This window comes from Nicotiana attenuata, unplaced genomic scaffold (genome assembly GCF_001879085.1).
Source record: "Nicotiana attenuata strain UT unplaced genomic scaffold, NIATTr2, whole genome shotgun sequence".
NCBI lineage: Eukaryota > Viridiplantae > Streptophyta > Magnoliopsida > Solanales > Solanaceae > Nicotiana > Nicotiana attenuata.
Window position 1 is genome coordinate 52,930 of NW_017671408.1, and position 18,296 is coordinate 71,225.

General features: G+C 37.4%; 1 protein-coding gene across 1 annotated transcript; it reads left to right on the forward strand.

Moving 5' to 3' along the window:
• Positions 1–975: 975 nt before the first annotated feature.
• LOC109208103 lies at positions 976–1,906 on the forward strand. Its single transcript, XM_019371142.1, has 2 exons — positions 976–1,353; positions 1,808–1,906. Exons 1-2 carry the CDS (start codon positions 976–978, stop codon positions 1,904–1,906), a joined length of 477 nt encoding a protein of 158 aa, XP_019226687.1.
• The last annotated feature ends 16,390 nt before the right edge of the window (positions 1,907–18,296 follow it).

The window sequence follows — 18,296 nt, forward strand, 5'->3', positions numbered from 1 at the left end:
GTCAAGGTAGTAAGAAGTTTTCTTGGGCACGCCGGTTTCTACAGACAATTTATAAAAGATTTCTTTAAAATTGCTAATCCCTTATGTAAACTACTTGAAAAGGATCACCCCTTTGTGTTTTTTGATGATTGTAGATTAGCATTTGAGGAGCTGAAGAAGAGACTGGTGACTGAACCAAATCATTGTTGCACCCGACTAGGAGCAACCTGTTTAAGCTCATGTGTGATGCGAGTGACTATGCTATAAGAGCATTTTTGGGATAGCGAAAGGACAAAATTGTGCATCCAATTTACTATGCAAGTAGAAAGCTAAGAGGTTGGAGTCGTGTTTGTATTGGCCGACTCTATTCAAGGATTTCCATGCCTGGGTGAAAAGTTGTGATGAGTACCAACGAACCAACAACATATCTCGCCGTCATGAGATGCCGATGACTACAATTCAAGAGATGGAAGTGTTTACGTGTGGGGAATTGATTTTATGGGACCATTTGTCAGCTCATATGGTAGCAAGTACATATTAGTAGCAGTTGAATATGTCTCCAAATAGGTTGAAGTTGTGGCTCTTCTAACAAATGATGCAAAAGGAGTAATAGGATTTTTAAGGAAAACTATTTTCACAGAATTTTGCACTCCGAGAGCTATAATCAGTGATGGTGGAACTCATTTCTGCAATAGAGCATTCGCAAGGCTACTATAAAGGTATGGAGTTCGCCATAAGATTGCCACACCTTACCACACGTAAACGAGTGGGCAAGTGGAAGTGTCTAACGGGGAAAAAAGTGTCCTGACCAAGACAGTGAGTGCGACTCAGACTGATTGGGAAAGGAAGTTCGATGATGCATTTTGGGCTTACCGCATAAAATTTATGACTCTAATCGGTATGCCTCCATACAAGCTGGTGTTTGGGAAAGCCTGCCATCTTCCGGTGAAGCTTGAGCATAAAACCTTATAGGCATTGCGGTAGTTGAATTTAGATATGGAAATCGCGGGCACAAGTAGAATTACAGAGTTACACGAACTCAAGGAGTTCCAATTCCAGGAATTCGAGAGTATGAGATTGTATAAGGAAAGTATGAAGATGATGCACGATAAGCACATTCTAGATAGGAACTTCAAACCCGGAGATCTGGTGTTGTTATACAACTCGAGATTGAGATTATTTCCGGGTAAGCTGAAATCTGGATGGTCAAGACCATTTAGAGTTGTGCAAGTGTTCCCAAGTGGAGCTTTAGAAATTGAGTCCGAAGATGAGACTAACAGGTTTAAAGTGAATGGGCAAAGGTTGAAACAATGCCTTAGAATGATTGAAGAAAAAGGAGAGAAAGAAGTGATGTACTTGAAAGAGCCCCAATATGTGAGCGAAGCGAAATCATGAAAGCCTGCATCGTGCCACTACGTTAAATAAGGCGTCGTGTGGGAGGCAACCCACGATTTTAAGTCATTATTAGTATTTTATTTCCTTTTTTTATGTTAATTAATTTTAGTTGGTTAGTTTGCTTGTCTTGCAGGATTAATACACAACTACGAAGTTCGCGGAGAAAATAAGGTCACATGAGAAGGGATTAGCTTGAATGTTTCATGAATTATTGTAACCTTTAAAAAAAACTTTCTATGCTTAACAGTGTGCTAAGAGAGTATAGCATAGTGGTAGCACAACAAGGCAGAATATTTTTTCCATTAACAGTGTGCTAAGAGAGTATAGCACAGGGATAGCACAACAAGGCGGAATATTTTTTCCCCTTAACAGTGTGCTAAGAGAGTATAGAACATGGATAGAACAACAAGGCAATTTTTTTTCTCCTTAACAGTATGCTAGCAGATTGTATCACAGGTATAGCACAATCGGTGATGCAGATGTGGAGGACGCTGGTTACTGTGATGTTGGCGACTCCGACTATGATACTTAGAGAGATCATTTCTTCACCCCTGTTCTTTATTTTCCACCATTGGAGAAATTGCAGATTCTTAAGTGTGGGGTAGGGGAATACCTTATCTATAGTATAGTTTAATTTATTTAGCATAGTAATCTCATTGAATTTTCTTGGACTTGGTTCTTTCCCAGTGAGCTTTTCTTTTGAACTAAGCATTTCTTCTTATTTTCATTCCTTCTTTTTGTAATTAAAAAAAAGGAAAAAAGGGAGAACTTGAAGCAAAGAGAATTCACTCCTTGAAAAGTTGTGTTTTGTAAGAGTCATCTAAGTTGTTCTCGAACCTTCTTTCTGAGCTCATATTTGTACATTGATGGTGAAACTGAGTGACTTGTCAATTCCATATATATTGTGTGGGAAGTTTTTGTTGTGCATTTCTGTGTATGCATGTCAGTCTAGAACTTGCCTGCCTGTTATTTGAGGCAAAATCCTAGGAAATTTTGATCCTTAAAGTGATAGTAAGCCTTCTTTGATATAAACCTGTTGTGCCTAAATTAGCCTACCAAATAAATGAATATCTCTAGTGTTCATATTTGCGCCTATTAACCTTTTTTTGGAAACAGAAGCCATGTCCATTTTGCATTAATCTCTCTTGTTGACCCATCTTTCCCTTAACTACAAATTGTGTGATTAGGCAGAAGTTGTTGTTCTGAGAAAATATTATGTACTTGGAAACTCAACGTTGCACCAAATAATGAAAGTAATGAAAGTTAAGTCCGTTAATACTCCTTTTTTTAAGCTCCATTATCACCACACACAAAAAATATGCTGTTGGGAAAATTAAGTGGGAGACAAAAGTAAATAATAAGTTGGGGACTTATGTGCTTGAGCTGTGGAAAATAAATGTTGAGAGTGTTTACAAAGAAAAGAATGGGAAACGTAGAAGTTAGTGACGCTTAAAGTGTTTAGGGGAAGATTTATTCACTATATAACCAAAAGTGTCCATACCTTACCCCAAGCCAACATTATATGCTTTAAAAAGTCCTACCTGACTTTGGATTGAGACTCCTACATTAGTGGATAGTGACTGAATGGGTAAGCTTATAGTACTGTATGTGCTACATGTGAAATTTCTTGATGAGTGTGAGTGTATTGTTTTATTGTCCTAGTGCTTGTGATTTGCTACTATATATGTGTGTTTTGGAGGCATCTCTTTGTTTGTGAGGTACAATGGGATTTGTGAGGAGCAAGGTTTCGAGTTTCAATATATGAATATGAGCAAAAGAAAGGTGTTCACTCTTGTGGTTGATGTCTCTGAATAATCGCTTGACATGGAGTTTGAATGAGCTTGACTGCTTCGTTGTGATTTGTCTGTGATATCGCGTGTTTTCTCGAGGAAAAGCAAAAGTCTAAGTGTGGGGTGGTGATAATATGCTATAAATACATGTAATCGGATATGTATTACCCCTACTTTGGTGTGTTTTTAGGTGTTTTGAATGTTGAAAGATGACCAATTGAGCTTAATTATTGAAGTTTGTTATGTAGAAAGCCAAGAGTGAAGAATCGAGGTGATTTGAGCAATAATGAAGCTAAAAGGAAATTTTTGAAGGAAAACAAAATCGGACCAGGCAGTGAAGTAACTTCGAAAAGCACAGGAAAAGCATAGGAAAATCTGGAAAACTCAACTAGGCCCTGTGCGAAGCACAACTGTAGCACAAGGGCAATATTTGCCTGCGTTTTGTCTTGAGGGAGAACTTAGTCAATTGGCTCACGGACGTAAAATAAAAGCTTCTAACCCTTATTTCAGCCACATGCTTGAAATGAGAAGGCAAGGAACACCATTGTTGAAGCAAAGTTGAGCCTGAAAGATCCTTAAGTTCATTTAAGAAGACGAATCGAAGAGTTTTTTTTCTACTTTTCTATCTTTATTTCTATGAATATTGGTTTGACAATTTGGTTTATGTATTTTTGAGTAGTATTATGAGTAGCTAAACTCGTCATCTAGGATTAACGGAATCAATTGTTTGATGAATTTTTGATTGCGTATTGATATAATTGAGTCGTTTTTACTCTCTAATTGTTCAACTATGTGCTTCTTGTGGTTAATTGAAGGGCCCTTAATTTATCGTGTCTAGTTATCTTGTGTTGCTTGAGAGAGAACACTTGATTAGATTGTTGTTGAACAATGTCACTTGCAAGTAAGTTAAGAGATTAATTACTTGGATTTAATAGCGGAATTAGAGATAACAAAGCTTTGGCGTGATCTTTATGAGTTGTATGAATTGTCAACTAGAGTAATTCGACAGAATACTTCTAGTAAATTATCGTAATTGATCGAGAGATAATTGCGATAAACAAGAACTTATAATCTTGAGAGAGTGGTGTGGTGAGATTATAGCTAACGTGTTAGGAGTTAATCCGGCAATTGGGGAACTCATAAACCCTGGACCTTTTTGTCCTTGATTCAACCTCATTCTTGCTAGTTGATAGTTTTTATTGTCATCTTTTGTTTGTTAAGTAATTTCTGTTAATTCATAAATCAAAATCTTGAACACCGGAAGTTATCCGAACTTTTCATTAGTGATACTGAAAAGTTCTAGCAATTAGGTTGGTTCTCTGTGGAATTCGACTCCGGACTCTTGAATCGGATTTTTTTAGCAGCAACTGCTTAGTCCTTTTAATGAGGCATAATTGGGCGTGATCAATGTGTCATGTCCTTCCTAATCACCTCTCCCCAATACTTCTTTGGAAAACTCGAATTAGCTATCACCAACTCAAAAGCTTCCGCAAAATCCAAAAGCAATTTTTGCACCTAAAGTCAAGAGTTATGCCAAATAATTAATCGTGCAATGCTCTGTCGAAGAGAAATACTTTTAGATTCCTAGTTCTCATGGCAGCTACTAAATAAATGTTCAAATAAGGGAAAATACAGATGCCTAAACTATTTTCAATATGGAGAAGAGTTGCACAGCCCTTGTTCACGCTCTCTAAGAAATACACAATGTCAAGTTTACTTCATTAATGTCACAAATTGACAACCAAACTCTATCGTCATGATTTCCTATATGCAAACCAAGGAATCTTAAATATATATCTTTTAGATTTGGAGACCAGAAATTCAGAGAATAAATTTATGGCTCAAGACAGTAGCTATGACACACGTTCATATTTTTTACAAATTTGTGTAGAAAATTCAAATCAGACTCGCTACCTATAGCAAGACGGCTACCTATAAATATCAGGAGGTGCAAATGGGTATACTATACATATACTTCAGGAAATCATGCCAACAAAACAAAGGGTACGTAACTTATTAACTATCAGATTGTCTAAGCGAAGCCCATGTATTTCAAACACAGAAAAATTTAGCAAATTATCAAGCATTATTTTAATTACTACTTACTAGAAACATACAACGAGGGCAAAATTATCCCAACCAAATGACACAGAGAAATCCAATATTCAATTGCCATCGTGAACATCACAACTCATCATGAAGATACTTTACTAAGGACAAACAAATGAAAACTGAAAACATTTGTTTTCAAGGAGGTTCCGACTTCCGAGCAGCAAGCACACTCAGAATAAAGTTATCTGCAGCGAAATTTAAAGTTTTGATTATCTTGTCAGCTACATCATACACAATATTCTCGCGCGGGTGACGGAGGATAACATGAATAAGAATTTTTACACAATTAGGTTATTTATAAGAGAGTAGTTCCTTCAAGTAACTATCCATAATAGCGGAACTTGTTACTTGAAAAATAAGGTGGGCTGCCTGCTACGTAGAATTACGCTAATAATGTAAAAAAATCTTTTTATACTATGTGACCAGGTGCCAAAATAGGGGGTTGAAGTGTTAGATATATATTTTAATGATAGACAATAACTTGTTTCTACTTGCAGGAAAGCAATTCCAAAGAAGGACGTCACAAGAATTGGAAAAATTCTAGCAGAAGATCTGAAAGCAAGAATCAAGAAGTCAAACGTGCAAGTCAAGATCCAAAGGCAAGAATCAAGGAGTAAAATTGCTGCGACTGCGTGTTTTATTGAAAACAGATCTCGATTCAACTATTTACGCGAGGTATCAATCAATCAGCATAGAAGATCAATCAATCAGTATAGAAGATCAATCAATCTACATAAAAGATTTTTAGAGAATATTCTATCACGCATAACATAAAATATTCATCTCAACAGCTTGCAAGTAAAAGGAAATCAAGAAAGCAACAAAAAGAAAGTCCATTCTATTCTTGGAAGAAAATCATCTTGATTGTTTCTGAGAATCAACTCCCTTGGGTTGCCTTTCCATCATTATACTATCATGCCGTGAAGAATGGTGACCAACTCGTTATATATTCTACAGAAGATGCCAAAGAAGGACATACTTTGATCGAACCAATTTCAATCTCTATGTTCTACTTCAAACAAGCATCGTAGTCTGCTATAGATTTCGTGTATAACTAGGAAGAGAAGAAAGAGAGAAAAGAATACTAGTGAGGCATTGTATCAAGCATAGAGAGAAGAACAAAGTGACAAAGCTATTGGTGTATAACAACATCAACCCATCTGTACTAAGCTACTTCATACTTGAAAGAGAACACATTCGCAACCCAAAGGGACTGGACGTAGGATTCATATTGAATCAGAACCAGTATAAAAGTATTCTGTGTCATTTATTTTCTGCAATTTATTTTCCTATATTGAGTTTTTAAAATCCCAGTCGACTATAACGCAAATTAGTCGACTACCTCGAAAAAGAAAAGAAAAAGAAAAATTTACCCCCCTCCCCCTGCCTTGCACTTTCAATTGGTATCAGAAAAAGTCTCACACTTTTGCTTAACAGCTTGTGAGAAAAGATCATAGAAAATCAAGTAACTATTAGGGCACACTTTCAAGAAGGAACATTGCAAGTCATGCCACCATATTTCAATGGACAACACTTTTCTCACTGGAAAGTGCGAATGGTGGGTGAAAGAAACCCAAATAAATCTATAGGTTCACAATTATGAACTCATCCTGATGAATGAAGGATAATCCATTGAAGAGATGTTTGCACGATTCAGTAAAATCATTAGCGATCTGAAAGCCTTTGGTAAACCCTACTCAAGCGGTGATCAAGTTCAAAAAATTCTGAGAAGTCTGCCTACTACCTGGCAGACAAAGGTAGTTGCACTCGAATCTCAAGATCTAGACAAAATTTCATATGATGAACTACGAGGAGATCTTATAGCATTTGAAAAAATCCATCTCAAGAAAACTCGTTAGGAAGAAAAAGAAGAAAATAGTTGCTTTCAAAACTACAACTGAAGGACCTGAAAATGAGGTTGATGATGATCTAGAAGCTCTTGAAGAAGAAATTGCCGTGGTGTCAAGAAATATGAATGGATTGATGAGAAGATAAAGAAACACAAAGAAAGGAAGGATGTCATCAAGGCGAACCAGGCAAAACATTGAACAAAACAAAAATGACGGAAAATGCTTTGAATGTGGAAGGTATGGCCATGTTCAAGCTGAATGCCCAGAACTTCAGAGGAAAATCTCCAGAGGATTCAACAAAAATAAATTCTTCGGAAGCTGAAGTGATGAAGATAGTTCAGAACACGAAGAAATAGCAAATATGTGCTTCATGACCATCTCGGAAAATGACACAAACAGATACTCTGGTTGCTGGGACTGATGAAGATGCATCAGACGATGGATGCAAAGAAGATACTGAAAACTGTTTCATGGAACGAGGTGAAACAAGCGAGGTAAGACCCTATGACTGTGATAGATGTAATGAATTATAGGATATTCTTGACCTTACCCTGAAGGAATCTCAAAAAAATAAATTAATCAATTAAGGAGACTCAACAGGGAAAAGAAGGACTGGAAACTTAAGCTTGAAGTATGTGAAACCGAAAGAGATGTACTTCAAGATGAAGTTTAGAAATTGCAAATGCAACTTAATAGCATGCGCAAGTCCACCAGTCACAGTTTTGTCAAGTCTAACCAGATGACTTACGAGTAAATTGGAAAAAGACTGGCTAGAACTGATTCCACATGTACTAACACGAGTGGGAGATTGAAAACTGGATCAACCCCTGTGTGCCATTACTGTAACAAAGTTGGACATAACTACTCATTTTGTAGATTTCGTAAATCTAATATTTTAGGATGGATTTAGAAACCCAAAAACAACCCTGATTCCAGTAGAACTAACCAACAAGGACCGAAGCAAGCGTGGGTACCTAAAAGAAGGTGATAATTCTATTTTGCATAAATACCACAGAAAGAGTCGCAAAAGAAAATAGTATTTAGACAGTGCGTGTTCCAGTCACATGACGGGTGACAAAAATCTGTTCAAAGAAATCACAAAAATAAATGGAGAAAATGTCAAATTTGGAGATGATTCAAGAGGAAAGATAGCTGGTACCGACACAGTTCCATTCAGCCGTAATTGCAATATTACAAAGGTATATCTTGTAGATGGACTCAACTACAATCTATTGAGTATAAGTCAACTGTGTGATTCGGGCTACGAAGTAAAATTCAAGAAAACAGGATGTCCTATTGAAACGTTGTGTCTACTACCAAGACATAACAATTGCTTCACATGGACTTGTTTGGACCCACTAGAACTGCCAGCATTGGAGGTAAACGATATGCTTTTGTTATTGTTGATGACTACTCACGTTTTACATAGGTGATTTTCTTATCTTATAAAGATGGGCATTGAAAAACTTTGAGATTTTCTGTAAAAGAATTAAACGAGAAAAGGGGAATCTTATCACAACCATTCAAAGTGATCATAGAGGAGAATTTGAAAGTAGAGCTTTTGAAGAATTCTGCAACGATCAGGGATACACTCATAATTTCTCACCACTAAGGTCACCACAGCAAAATGGAGTGGTTGAACATAAAAGAGAGAACTCTCCAGAATATGGCAAGAAGCATGATACTAGAACATTCCCTTTCGAATCACTTCTGGGCAGAAGCAATTAGCACAGCTTGTCACATTCTCAACAAGTGCTTAGTTCGACCTATTTTGAAGAGGACTCCATATGAACTATGGAAAGGTAAGAAACTCAACATTGGATACATTCACCCCTTTGGAAGCAAATGTTTTGTCCACAACAATGGCAAGGATAATCATGGTAAGTTTGACCCAAGAAGTGATGAATGTATATTTCTCGGCTACTCGAATAATATTTGATCCTTTAGAATCTATAATAAGCGTACCTTATGCGTAGAAAAATCGGTCCATGTTATTTTTAATGATAATAACCCTATGGCCGAGAAAGGAGATTTTGCATATGATAAAGAGATCAGTCAAAATCAACCAAAGATCACTGAACAAACGACTTAAAAAGAAACTACTGATAGTCAACTAATGAAGACATCAGTGAGCATGATCGACTTCAGAATGAGTCGACTAATCAACGTACTTGTCACGACCCAAAAATCTAACTAGTCGTGGTGGCACCTTACCCCACCTGCTAGGTAAGCCAATTAGAAATCATCCAATTCAAATGAGATTTGCTAAGATAAGTAATGATAATACAACTGAACTTTTATACAAAAATCCCAAGGACTGGTAGTACAAATCGTGAGCTTCTAAGGCTTAGAGTTTACAAAGTTGGTATGAAATAAATACATCATGTGTTTAAAACGTACATAAACAGATTTATAATCTAAAGCTACCAAGAACAAGAGGTAGCTATAACTGGAACACATGTACATCTTCAATTCCATCTCCCGCCATACACAGAACATTATCTCCAAAATCTGCACGCAAGGTGTAGAAATGTAGTATGAGTACAACCGACCGCATGTACTCAATAAGTAACAAACCTAACCTTAGGTTGAAAGTAGTGACGAGCTTGGACAATGGTCATAGTCCAACACCAATAGCCAACAACAACTCTTAATAATAAGATAAAAGCAGTACAAGCAATAACTCAAAGATATGATGCGCAGCTCGTTCACAGTTACGGAAAATAGGCATGCTTTTCAGGCATAACAGTAAAACCCAAATCTTTCACCGAAATCACCAAAATACGAGTAAATTTGAAAACTGTGATTTTTTCCAAAAACTTTCAACAACAGATAAGATATTTTATTCTCAGATTGCATGAGGAAAGTACATCTCTATGTCTACATGTGTAACGACCAGCCGGTCATTTTGAACAAAACTTCCCATACCTTTTTATATCATTTTCTAAAGAGCTTAATTCAAGCTTCTCATAGTTACTTAAGGAGAAGTTTCGGCCAAAATAGTCTTTGCATATGCAATGAGCTTTTCATACAACTTGTTCCGTATTTTGTCGCAATTAACGTATGTTAGTGGATTGTCAAGAGAATCGACTCGGGTATGTTAAGGCTATCCCTTCTTTCTTTTGGAATGATCTATATGACACAAACGAAACGAGCAAATGCGCAATTTCTATAAATGAATCTATTCATAGAAATACTAGAGATGCTTATGTTCTTGATTCCCCATGTATCATATTATTCTATCATCTGTTCATAGGTCTCAGAAAAATATGTAAGTTGAAAAAAGTTTACTTTATGACATTACTCAAAGGCATAATGGTCTTATGACATTCCAAGAGATTTTATTGACGAACTTCTCATGGATTGCATTCATGTATATTGACCCATGACCAGGTAGAGTCATATACGCGTATATATGTATATATATGTATATGGGATATGGGAAAAAGTTACGGCGTTATATACGCACCACCACCTGATCAGCTGGTATACATTGATAATTTGCCCACAGTGACCGAGATGATGTGATGAGATGCCCTCAGAGGCTTGATGATGTTATGAACGCATATACCCATGCATGGTATGGCATTTATACGCATATGCATGACATTATAATTTTAAATGATTCACAAAGCTATTCAGATATACATGTTAAGCCTTTTACTCCATGTTTCTCTCATGTATGTTGTTTACTGATTATCATTCCTTACATACTCGGTATATTATTGGTACTGAAGTTCCTTTTGCCTGGGGACGCTTTGTTTCATGCCCGCAGGTCCCGATAGACAGGTCGAGAGTCCTCCAAGTAGGCTATCAGCTCAGCGGAAGATGTTGGTGCTCTCTATTCGCTCCGGAGTTGCTTATTTGGTCAGTAAATTAGGACATGTATTGATTGGTATGGCGAGGCTCAGTCCCGACCTTTATGATACTTATGTATTCTTAGAGGCTTGTAGACAAATGTCATGTATGAGGATACTTGTATGGCCTTGTTGGCCTATGTTTAGTTTACAAATAATCATGTCGGCCTTATAGGCCCGTATGTCACACGTATCAGTTTTTATATCAGGTTGGGTCGTCCTATATTGAGTATTCCCTTATGTTTATTCTGGTTAGCACATGACGACCCATTTGGCCCATTTACCAATGAGAGTACGATAAGAAAGATATGTATGTCGATACTCGGTTGAGTAAGGTATCGGGTGCCCGTTGCAGCCCATAGGTTTGGGTCGTGACAATATATTATTTAGTATCAGTAATAGTAATAATAATAATAATAATAATAATAATAATAATAATAATAATAATAATAATAATAATAATAACAATAATAATAATTACTATTATTTTAATAACAATAGTAAATGGAAAATAGCGTTGGAAAATAAAGTATTTGACGTATTAATAACTAGAAGCTCAAAAAAATTAATTGGAAGAAAGGAGGGACAAAATTAGATCAACAACTACCCTTCTTTGACTGGAGAAGATGTAAGAATTTTCGGGCAAATAAATAGACATAGTAGACAATTTTGTCCTGACTGTTAAGTACACCTTTTAAAGGTTTAAGATAGGATTTGGAAACAACAAAGGGGTAAAATGGAATTTTGAATGGTTATGGCCGCACTCCGGTCTCCGAGTTGCTATATATCTCGGGTTGCACGAGAATCAGGCCATATGTAGTTCGAGAGAATTATAAATTTAGAATTAGGAACAAAAAATTGATCCGAACCTTAAAACATGCTGCCCCAGTGTCGAATTATGAAGACAATGGGTGTTATGGTTCAGAGAAAGGGTTTGAAGTTGTTTGGAAGTTTGGTTATGGACATGGAATTTGTAAGAGTCAAGCGGAGCGAGGTTCGAAAGTAGACTCTTGACCTTTGTTGGAGAGTTTGGTTTCTTTCTCCAACAAATTGCCCCAGTTCACTGCTTAGATATAGTCCCACATTTCGCTATAATTCCTGCAAAGCTTGACATGCTAGATAAATCCGTCAGAAATAAAATATTAAAATTCTATGTGCTAAAATGATCTTATAAAAATGATAATAAAGCGTTAATTTATAAAAAATGCGGCTTTGTAGCATAAAATATTATAATAACAATGATGTATTTCATGATAACGTATGAAAATGCAATTTTACGTTGGTATAATTCATAAAAATGATGCTCTTGGCAATGATATGTAAAAAATACGATTTGGAAATGATTTATGAAAGATGATACATTTCGGCAATGCTTATGCAAGCGAGGCCACTTGGGTCAAAATAAATTAATGCCCTATTTGAAGGAGGATTAGCCTGTATGTCCTATTTGATGGCGGACGACCATGATATGTTATATTTAATGGCGAAAGATCCCGATATGTCCAATTTGAAGGCGGACGACCCCGATCTGTTCTGTTTGAAGGTGAACGAACCCGATATGTCTTATTTGACGGCGGACGACTCTGATATGTCCTATCTAAAGGAGGACAATCCCGATATGTCGCATTTAAGGGTGGGTAACCCAAAATATCCAATTTGAGGACAGATTGACCCGATATATCCTATTTGAGGGTGGATAGACTCGATATATCCTATTTGAGGGTGGATAGACCCGATATATCCTATTTGATGGCGGATAAATTGGATATATCCTATTTGAGGGTGGATAGATCCGATATATCCTATTTGAGGGAGAATGGACCTGATATATCCTATTTGAGGGTGGATGAACATGATACGTCCTTTTGAGGTGGACTAACCTGATATATCCTATTTGAGGGCGGATTGACTCGATATATCCTATTCGAAGGTGGATGAATCCGATATATCCTATTTGAGGGCGGATGGACCCGATATATCCTATTTGAGGGGGGATAAACCCAGCATGTCCTATTTGAAGGTGGACAAGCCCTATATGTCCTTTTGAGGTGGACTAACCTAACATGTGATGCTTGATTTGTAATTACAAATATTGGTGTGATGCGGTGCAAAGATCTTGATATGGTACAAAAAAAGCTTGATCTGGTGGCAAAGTTATAATAACGATATTCAAGGTGCGATGCAAAGAGCTTGGTGCAGTAGCGGATATCCATGGTGAGGAGAGCTTGGTGCAGTGTGTTTACAGTAGCGAACATTCAGGTCGTCGTGCCAATGATTTGGGAATTCGCATGCTAAAGTTTGTTATTAGTAAATTCCTACATTCAAAGAAAAGTATAAGTTTCAAAGTATGATTTGTGTTGCGTCGTCTTGATTCGTATCTTCGTCTTGCAACTTCTGACTTGATGCTGAGCTTCTAAAATAGTGTACAATATCATTCAAGAATAGCTAAAGGTTTCCCCTGCATTACTCAAAGAGAGCTGTTAGTATAAAAGAATATAGTCGCCTTGCATGGAACATCAATGGTTTTGCATTGGATATGCAATGTTATTGTTATGGCATTTTAAACTTGCTGATGCGTAGATGACCAGAATTTAGCTCAAAAATCTGACTTCTGCTTTGCCGAATAATGAGAATCCTTTTGCGAAATCTGCCCCGATTTTGGCTTTTGGGGGAAATAAAATTTTATTATATTGAGACCGAACCCATAGGACTGCCTACGTATTCCCTCTTAAACGGGAATCAGTTCAAAACTTAGTTCATTACAAAAGTCTCAGAAGAATTGCAAAAGAGTAGTACTAAGGATGGGCGGGTGGAGAATGGTTGCGATATGACATCATTCTCAATCTTCTTGATCTGCTATGTGTTTTCTTTTCAAACATCTTGGTGCCAATTTTGTTGGATTTCCTTTGACAATGATTGTGCCCCCAGATGAAATTCACAATTATTGCTTGGTAATTCAGGTTGTATCTTTATCTTGGCTTGCAATCCTGCTTTGTATCTTGAATTTGAGTGTTGAACACTCTTCAGTGTCATGTCCTTGAATGTTTGAATGGAAGGCACAATTCTTGGATGGGTCAAAGTTTTGAGGTGGATGCTCAGAGATAAATTCTTTCCTCGGTTGTAGAAGACCTTGGCTTTCAATCTTTCAAGTATGTCAACCAATGGCTCATCCAAAAGAGTGAAAGAGCAGGGCTTCATTTTCTTTTGCTGCCGAAGGTTGGATTGTGCTCGGGGGAACTACTTCTGGAAGTTGTGTTGAAAATTTTGCTGGCGATTAGGCTGGAGGTGCATGCTCCAGAAGTTGGAAATGGCATAAGATTGCAAAAATTGGTTATTATAGTAGCATTGTGGCTGATGCATAGTCGTGGCAATTGAGCTATCTTCTTTACTTTTGCTTTGTAGGTTTCCAGGTAGATCTTGATGGAAGGTTTGGTTAATGGCTTGAGCTATTGAATTGCATACAACTCTTCCTTCCCGAATGCCACATTCTAGCTCGTTTCCAATTCGAATCAAATCAGAGAAATTGTGTGCACAAGTTGCGAGCATCTTATCAAAATATATGCCTTCTTGAATTTGAATGAAGGTTGAGATCAATTCTCCCTCAGGCAATGGCAGATGTATTTTCGAAGCTTCTAATCTCCATCGCATGTCTTACTCTTCAAAAGATTCATGCGGCATTTTCTTTATTTTGAGCAAATCAGCCATGTGCAGATCACTTCTGATGTTGAACTCGTATTGCTTCACAAAATCATGGACTGTTTCCTCCCATGAGTGCCATTTTTAAAAGTCTTGTTTGGTATACCAAGCAAGTGCTAATCCGAACAAACATTGAATGAATAGTCTCATTCGAATAGCTTCATTATGTGCAATACCAATCAATCGCAGGAGTAATCCTTTAAATGAGCAACGGGATCTCTAATACATTAAAAGCATTGAACTTCTGCAACTTGTGCCCTAACGGAAGCTCAACATCTGGATGCAAACACAAATCTTCATACCTCAAACTTTAATAATTTCTTGATTGCAGCTCTTCTTCAATGGATTTTCTTAGATATTGGAGCTCATTATCCAAATCCTTATGGTTGTTTGGGTGGATTTCTCTTTCACATCTTGCATATTGGCACAATGCTAATTGGACTTGCTTGTTTTCTCCAAAAGGAATTGCGACTGTGGAAGGGTGGATATTGGGCATCAGCATGACTTGATTGAGAGTGTAGGTTAATGGTATTTGTGGAGAGATTGTATAAATAGGATTTGTGCAAGGAGATATGGTTAAACAAATATATTGCTTTGAGTTGGAAGCAGAGGTTGTATTTGGAAGTAGGTCGAAAATATTTCCCAAATTAACCAACACGTTTCTTCGTACCACATTTGCCTCGGTTTCATCACCTTCTACTTGCAACAATCTCATACCGGTACTGAATGCTTCAAATCTATTTGCCATTATAGCCCCGTCGTTTATGCATATTCGCAACCAAAATAGTGTTCAATGCTAGTCAGCCTTTAAAGAAAAAATAAAACTATACAAACAAAAAGTAAAGCGTTAGCGTATTCATCATGATAAAATAAATGCACGAAATAATAAAACATATGATTAAATAGATTAATACATGATATGGTTAAGTAGGAGGCCTAAACTAGAAACGATGGCCTAAGTTGCAAAACGGATTGACGAGAATGACTTGTTATCTAGAGGGCTTTAACGCACGAGACTTGTTGACATGGAAACAAAATGATTTGAAGTTTTGTGAACGGCTGACTTATGTCGAACATAAAATCTTTAGACCTAGAACAAGTGCTTTTCCTTGCATGACTCTGGAATTTTTCAAAAATTGCCCTAATCTTTAGAATGTTTTTGATTATTACTCCATGGCATTATGTCCCTTTTGAGCATACTCATCCTGCGTGCTAAAAATCTGCCCCAGTTTCTTTGCTATAATGAGACTGAGCCTTACGTAGGTTGCATGCGTATCCTAAATAAGGGAAGGTGGGTGGGGAATGATAATCTTTCAAATTCTGTGATAGAGTCCTTGTTAATCATGCTTCTTCTTCATACACATTGCTAGCAGCTTAGAATGCCCTTTCTAACAAGAAAGAGTACAGATTTGAAAAAACTGGACATTACACTCATAAGTGAGAGGTGCAGCTGTGCAAAATGGAGAGTAGCCTTCTTCGTTGGATGAGTTCTTATGATCTGCTATCATTTTCTTAATGCCATTAATTTCTTGCACTATTTGTGCTACCTTGGTCTCAAGCTTAGCAATCTTGTCTTGATATGACTCGAATTTCTTTTACTCAAAATTATCCGAATCTAGGTCAATCACTGTGATTTGGTTGGCCATATTGTCCTTGAAATTGCATGTGCTTTGATGTTCAATTCAAGTCAACCCCTTTAGGAAAAAGATATATCTAGCCAGTACAGAATAGGTAAATGTTAAAGGATAGGTTCTAACAAATGGGAATGCGTGCCTAAGAAAGTGACGGGATTAGGTCTTATAATATGACTATGTTCAAGAGAGGCAAAAGATGGGTGATTTTAAGCTTGAAAATAATTTGTTGGTTTTGACAAGCTTGGGATCAAAAAAATTGATAAGGACATGGTAGTCAATTGGCATAAAAAGACTCTAAATTTCTGTTCCTTAGCATTGGCAAATCATAACGTTGTCGAGGTCGGAAATACGGTATCAACCGTTTTGAGAGTTATCGGATGGTACCTCAACACGCATGCCAAAACTTGAAATTAGCGGGTACGTGAAGATTAATCCCGACGACTCGAAATAAGATGATACAAACATTTGAATTGAATAGGTGAAAATATAGAATAATTTGATGATGAAAATTGACCAAATAGTGGCCATCTATTGCTCGATAGATTGTGCAAGTTTGGACATCTACCAACTTGGAAATGTGTGTTGGCACGAAGGTTGAAGTTCTAAGACATAGGTAGAATGCTAAATAGATTTATGAAACTCTAACGACCCGACTGATCGTTTTGCATTCTAGAACCCCGTTCCCCTAAATGAGACTTCTCGTACTTGCTTTTACTGATTTATAACTTGCGAGGATGGTTTGTTCGGGATTTGAAAGAGTTTGGGTTGAAATCGGAACACTTGGTTCCTTAAGGTTGACTTAAAAGGCCAAATTTGACTTCGGTCAGCATTTTGAGTAAACGATCTCGGAATCGGGATTTGATGGTTCAAATAGGTTTGTATGATGATTTCAGACTTGGGCGTATGCCCGAATTGGATTTTGGATGAACCGAGAGCGTCTCGGCGCCTAATAGTAAAAGTTGGTTCTTGAATGTTTTAGAAGTTCTTTAAATTTGGTTTAGAACGGGTTTTGAAGACATCGAGGTCCAAATGGAATTCCGAGACTGGGAATAGTTCCATAATGTCATTTAAGACTTGCACGCAAAATTTGGTGTCATTCCGAGTAGAATAATTAGGTTTCGGCGCCTTGGAAATAAATTGAAGAACTTAAAGTTCATAAATTCGATTCAATTGGTTTTAGGGTGTGATTCTTAGTTTTAATGTTGTTTCGGGCATTCCAAGGGTTCGAGCGAGTCCGTTTTATGATTCCAAACTTGTTTTTATGTTCGAGCGGGGCCCCGGGGGCCCCGGGTGTCAATCGGTCAAGGCTCAAACTAAGTTGAAAATTTGAGAAGGAGCTGAAGCTCCAGTTGCTGTCATAACCGCACTTGTGGTTGGCCAGTCACAAGTGCGAGCTCGCAGGTGCGGTTAGAGCATCACAGATGCGGCCTAAGGAGAGAAGCCCATGTGCCGCAGATGCGACTCCTCTTCCGCAAAAGAGGAATCGCAGGAGCAGTTACCTGTCCACAGGTGCGGACCCAGCTAGCCCAGCCCATTTTCGCAGAAGCGGACAATTGTCCGCGAAAGCGGGACTGCAGGTGCAGAAATCGCTGAAGGCAATAACCTTCATTTGATACGGCAGTTAGTCATTTTTGGCTCATTTCACTCCATTGTTGGGCGATTTTAGAGCTTCTTGAGAGGGGTTTGTCACCAAGCTTTGGGAGGTAAGTAATTCCTACTATACGTGAGTTAAATACTTAGATTTTGGGTAGATTAACATATAGACATTAGTGAAAATCATGGGATTAGAGGAACACCTAGGGTTTGGCAAGAACGAGATATTTACCACGAAATTGACCATGAAACTTAGTGATAATCGTATATTATGTTCCTTAAGTCATGGGTAACAACTTCCTTCGAAAATTTCCGGAATCCGGACACGTGGGCCGAGGATGAATTTTAGGAATCTTGCATTTAGGGTTGGAAAATTACTTTAATATTAAA

Excerpts from the sequence above, each read along its gene's own strand:
- LOC109208103 (XM_019371142.1), top strand. The coding sequence starts at position 976 with ATGGAAATCGCGGGCACAAGTAGAATTACAGAGTTACACGAACTCAAG. Across the intron at positions 1,354-1,807 it reads ACTTGAAAGAGCCCCAATAT|TATGCTAGCAGATTGTATCA; the intron begins GTGAGCGAAGCG and ends TCTCCTTAACAG.